The sequence below is a fragment of the Acomys minous genome (genome assembly GCF_964271855.1).
Source record: "Acomys minous genome assembly, chromosome: 1".
Taxonomy (NCBI): Eukaryota; Metazoa; Chordata; class Mammalia; order Rodentia; family Muridae; genus Acomys; species Acomys minous.
Window position 1 is genome coordinate 184,795,141 of NC_140483.1, and position 6,077 is coordinate 184,801,217.

General features: G+C 43.1%; 1 protein-coding gene across 8 annotated transcripts in view; it reads right to left on the minus strand.

The window, feature by feature from the left end:
• LOC311600959 (cytochrome P450 2J4-like) overlaps positions 1-2,105 on the minus strand; it is a 57,232-nt gene extending 55,127 nt beyond the window's left edge. For 3 of the 8 annotated variants that reach the window (XR_014780419.1, XM_084788175.1, XM_084788176.1), the window contains exon 1: positions 1,606-2,100. Coding sequence is in view for 7 of the 8 variants with exons in the window: in XM_084788175.1 (XP_084644301.1) it covers positions 1,606-1,818 (213 nt within the window). In the remaining variant the exon portion in view is untranslated. Of the gene's footprint in view, positions 1-1,605 lie in introns of all 8 variants that reach the window. The other 5 variants (XM_084788173.1, XM_084788172.1, XM_084788177.1 and 2 more) reach the window with 4 other exon arrangements.
• Between the last annotated feature and the right edge of the window lie 3,972 nt (positions 2,106-6,077).

A 6,077-nucleotide genomic window follows, 5' to 3' on the forward strand; every position in this document is an offset into this window, starting at 1 on the left:
GGAGTGGAGGGGAAGGCAGTGCAGGAGTGGGGGCAGGGGAAGGCAGTGCAGGGGTGGAAAGGAAGGCAGTGCAGGGGTGGAGGGGAAGCATGCTGAGGCAACAAAGCTAAAAAATGTCCTTCCGCTGTATCCTCCTCTGAAGGAGAGGAGAAAGGAAGTGGTTGAGGTCAGAAAGGAAATTGAACCTGTGAGGTCAGAAGAAAGACAGAGCAATGGGAGGATGAGTAAGGGGCGAAGGCCTCAGACTCTTCCGCCTGTGAGTTCCAGCTTTGCAAGACACTGAAGAGCAAGTTAGTGTGTGATGTGGCTCTCTGTGAGCGCAGACAACACCTGAGAGCTGCATCACAGAGGGAGATGGGCGTCCTCTGTGTTTTCAGTCTCTTCTCTTAGGTGGGAAATGGTGTTGGCTAAGTCTCCTAAGCTGCGTGTGCGTGCATCATAACACAGAGCAGCCACTAAGAGGATGAGAAAAGAGATATAATGAAAGGGTGAAAATGGATAAATAGGACAAAGGAACACACCTGGAATCAATAATAGAAGAATAAGGAAACAGGAAGCAGTACAGTTAAGGAGTAAAAATTCTCATACAGCAATAAGTAGACAAAATGGTCTAACTTCCTCAGCTAATGGTAAGAGATAGCAATAATAAATAATTTGCCAAGAAGTACAAATAATAATAAAAAAAATAAAACATGAACCAGGTACACTTAGTGCAGGCAGAGGAAATTACTACAGATAAAAAGGGACATTACAAAGGTAGTGGTCCATTGTACCAAAAACCACCAGGTGATATGAAATGTGTAAAACACACACACACACACACACACACATGCACACACACATGCACACGCACGTACACATGCACATACACATATACCACAGCACACACACCACACCGTACACACACATACACATATACATGCACACACACATACACACACACACCACACACACACCACACCACACCACACACACACACACATACACACACACACACACACATACACACACACACACACACACCACACAGAAAACGGAGGAGGGAAAGCTGAGGACAAACAGGCAAACTCTCAGTAGGTCTGGGGACTTCAGTGAACCTTTATCTGTGGTTGACAACATCAGCAGTGGAGTAGTCAGGAAGGATGGAGAAACACTATCCAAGTATCAGTAGGAGAGAACTGATATTGTAGAAAATCTGATCAAGAGAACAGTTTTGTTTTTCCCAGATGAGTGTTTAACCTCCTAAGCTAAAGGGTACTTGCTAACACATTTCTTAAAGCAGCAGAGCTTATTTATCAAGATGAACTATTTTCCAGCCATCTACTTGACATCCTTAAAGTAATTGGTATCACACATAGTATGTTGTCAGACCATAATGGAATAACAGTGTAAATCATTCGTACAAGGATAATAAGATAAACTTTCTGGCATCAAAACACCCTGGCTCTTAAATGAAAGCTCAGGTTAGAAACCAGCTCTACTGGCTGGGTTAGTAGGCAGCCAGCATCAGCCCACAGCCATGTGCTCGTGCCCTCACTGCCAGGATTTCTGTTCCTGCAGCTCAGGATTGGGTCATGGCACAGCCAGACACCCCCACCCTCTTACCTGCTGCATCACCAGGTGTGACTGGTCTAAATCCAACTGCAACAAGTTTCCCACAAAAGGCAGGCGCCAGGGTCCTGGAGGGTAGTTTTTGGGTCGTCGGTTTTTTAGGAAATCAGCCAAAAATAGGGAAGTGACAGCAGCCAGCAGCAGCAGCGTCCAGAGATGTAGATCTGTCCAGATGGGGGTCATCATGGAGTTTGCCATGGCAACCATGGTGAGGGCCTGAGCAGGGCCTGGTGCCCTGGATCAGCATGTGGTGCTGACAATTCCAACAGCCCCTCTGCTAAGTTCCACCCTGTTCCTGTGGCCCATGCCTTTCTGTGTCTTACCAGAACTGCAGTCCTCGGCTTTGTTTACACCATCCCTATTGGCCCCGCCCCATCTCTCTGCCCTGCCTGGCAGCCAGGACCCAGTTGATCAGCACAGGGTAGGGCTGGAGCCTTCCACAGAGCTCTCTGCTCCTCTGCATTTCACCCAGTCTTCTCTGCGCTCATAAACCTTGCCCTGGTGTGCTCTGCTTGGCCCACTGACCGTAAGTCTTGTCCACCTACGGGTACCTTGTCTCCACCTCTAAGTGCCAGGCAAGGTATTCCCAGAACTCACACAAAACATGGTTTTAAATTGCTGATTAAGAGTGGTGGCTTTTTCAGAAAGTCTTTTCTCAGAAGTCTTTGTGTGGCTCTGGGAATAGTGATCTACATCCCAGAAGGCTCCTGGCTTGTAAACAAGATTTTCCCAGTGCTGGCAACCTTCCTGAGAAGTAGTAAGGTTGCTACAGACAGTGACACCTTGTGTTTCTGGGTTCTGTCAGTGTGCTGGTCACCGAACTCATTTCTCCCATCCGTCTTTTCTTCCTTCTCCCATTTATAAGCCATTTTCAAACATTTAAAATGTTTTCGCTTATTCTTTAAGAATTGCAGACAATATATTTTGATCCTACGCTTCCTTCTCTGCCAACTCTCCCAGATCCTACCCACCTAACTTCAGGTGCTTTCTCTTTAAAACAAAACAGAAAACGTGTGTGAGTGTGTGCATGTGTACGTGTGTGTGTGTGTGTGTGTGTGTGTGTGTGTGTGTGTGAGAGAGAGAGAGAGAGAGAGAGCAAGAGAGAGAGAGAGAGAGAGAGAGAGAGAGAGAGAGAGAGAGAGAGAGGGAGGGAGGGAGAATTGATTTCAGGGAGAGAAAAGCTGGCAGGTGTTTGGGAGAGTCCCGGAGACTGTTCTTCAGGTGAGAGCTTCAATTAGGAGCGCTATAAGTGCCACTGACAGCCTGGTCTGTTGCTGAAGAGAGAGCTGTCAGCACACCCTAACCAACAGTGAAGTTTATTCTTAGATGTTTTCAGAGGGAGTTGGAGTTCTTACACCAGGAGGCAAAATAGTTAAAACGTGACCTACATTACATGCCTATGGTCACAGGCAACAGAGGAGGAGGGACAATTAGGCCCTTTGTGAAAGCTGTGAGAACAGAAAGTCTTTGAGGTCTCAGCAGGTGGTCCCTCCGTTTATTTATTTATTTATTTATTTATTTATTTATTGGTCAGTGTCTCACTAAGTGGCTATGGTTGGCTTGGATTATGTTGAGATCCACCTGCCTCTGCCTCCCCAGGACTGGAATTACCAGTCTACAGCACATACCTGCTGGTCTCATTTTCTTAAAGCAGCAGCTTCTCCGAGGGGGCAGGGGTGGTGATGGGCAGATTCGTGAGTCTGTGGCACCTGTCACAAGACAGAGAGTAAGCATCATTGGAAAGCTTATGAAGTAATTTCCTACCCATGAGATTTGCTGTGCAGTCATGACTATGAGGAAAGGCATTTTGAGCTCTACATGTTTTTAAAATCTTGTTTATGGGTATCCATTTAAAGTTGTACTGGTATCTATTTAAAAACTAACGCATTTGTGTGTTCATAGTCCCCTGTCCGCACATCCATCAAGACAAGACCACATACTCTTAAATGAAATGGCTCTGCAAGTTTTCATGCTCATCAGTGATATCTGATGTATAATATATTATTAATAAGTCATGATGAAAATTGACAATATTATCATGAAGCTTGATATCAAAGTCCAGTTGCATCCACTCTTAACCAAGTAGAGGAGGTGATTGTATTATTTGGCTTCCACATTTAGAGAGCTATCATGAACTATATGTGTGTGTTAGGAAACCAATACAATTTTACCAATAAGAGTCTACCAGCAGCAGCCCACAAAATGGGAAAAGATTTCTTTCTAATCAACTCCGCATCTGGTAGAGGGCTAATACCCAAAATGTGTAGAGAACTTAATAAGAATGATGTCAAAAAGGCAAGCAACCCAATTCACAAAATAAGGTACAGAGCTGAACAGAGAGGTCTCAGTAGAGGACACAGAAATGGCTAAGAATCACCTGAAGAAGTGTTTTGCATCCTTAGCCACTAGGGAAAGGAAAATCAAAACTACCTTGAGATTCCGTATTATACCTTTAGAATGGCTAAGATCAGTAGTACCAATGACAATTCATGCTGTGAGGATGTGGAACAAGAGAAACACTTCTCCATTTTTGGTGGGAGACCTTGTACAGCCTCCCTGGTCCCTCTGAACGATGAGAATGAATCTTCCTGAGCATCCAGCTACATTACTCTCACTCATATGCCCAGCCACGTGGACACTTGCTCAGTCACACCCATTGTTGCTTTATTCATAATAGACAGAAATTGCGAACAACCTGGATATTTCTCAGTTGAAGACTAGATGAATAAAATGTGGCATTTTTACACAATGCAGTATTACTCAGCTATTCTTTAAAAAAAAAAAAAAAAGGCCACCATGAAATTTGCAGGCAAATGGGTGAAACCAGAAAAATCCTCTTGAGTTTGGTAATACAAACCCGTAAAAATAAATATGGTATGTTTTCACTTGTGTCTGGATATTAGCCATTGAATAAATGATAACCAAGCGACAATCCATAGACCTGGAGAGCTTAGGTATAGAAGAAGGAAGTGGGATGAGGCACATGGATCTCCATATAAGGGATAAATAGAATAGATTTTATGGGTGGATGTAGATGAGGGAGGTGGAGGATCAGGTAGGAAGGGAGAGGGGAGATGGGATTGAAGGGGGGAATGAGGGGAGAAGCACCTAGAACTGAAAGGCATTTGAGTGGACGTATAGAAACCTACTGCAGTGTAAACTTACTATAACATATACAGATGAACCTAATGAAGTGTCCAAATAATGAGGGAAACAGAACTGCAACTGGCCAGTTCTTGTTACCAAATGACACTTTGAGTGCCAGGAATGTGTTTCATACAACAGAGTAATTGGCTGAAAGGGTCCAGTAGAAATCCCTAAACAACTCTGTCTGCTGCTCTTCACAAACTGATAGCAAGTCCATATTAATGAAAACAACAGCTACACAACTCACTGAACATGTAGAAGTAGAGTTGGTGCCTACACAGAACATTCACCCAGTGTCCTAGGGTTGACACCATGAAAAGATGAAACCTGAGAATAATAGACATTGAGGAAAGAGAAGACACCTGACTCCAAGACCCAGAAAATATTTTAAACAAAATCATAGAAGAAAATTCCCCAAATTTAAAGAAGGAGATGTCTATAAATATAAAAGAGGCCTACAGAACACCAAATAGAATAGACCAGAAAAGAAAAACCTTCCATCACATAATAATCAAAACACAAAATATACAGAACAAAGAAAAAAATTTAAAAGTGGTGAGATAAAAGGGCCCTGTGACATTTAATGGCAACCCTATCAGAATTACACCCAACTTCTCAGCAGAGACCATAAAAGCCGGAAAGGCCTGGACAGAGATCCAAACTCCAAGAGACCACAGATGCCAGGCCAGACTAATATACCCAGCAAAACTTTCAATAACCATTGATGGAGAGAACAAGATATTCCATGACAAAACCAAATTCAAACAATATCACTCCACAAGTCCAGCTTTATAGAAATTAATAGAAGGAAAACTCCACCCCAAAAGGACAAGCTACAAGCAAAACTACACAGGAAATAGATAACTACGCCATCACAAAACACAACCACGCAAACACTCTACTGCAACCAACATCAAAATCAAGGGACTTAACAGTCACTGGTCACTAATACCTCTCAACATCAACAGTCTCAATTCTCCAATAAAAAGACAGACTAACTGAATGGATGCATAAACAAGACCCAACATTCTTCTGCATTCAAGAAACACATCTCAGCCACTGAGACATTACCTCAGGGTAAAAGCCTGGAAAAAATATTCCAAGCAAATGGTCACAAGAAGCAAGCTGGTGTAACAATTCTAATATCCAATAAAATAGACTTTCAACCAAAATTAATCAAAAGGGATGAGGAAGGACACTTCATACTCATCAAAGGGAAAGTCAACCAAGATGACATCACAATTTTGAACATCTATGTTCCCAATACAGGGCACTCACTTTTGTAAAAGAACTATTAACAAAGCTTAAACCATACATCA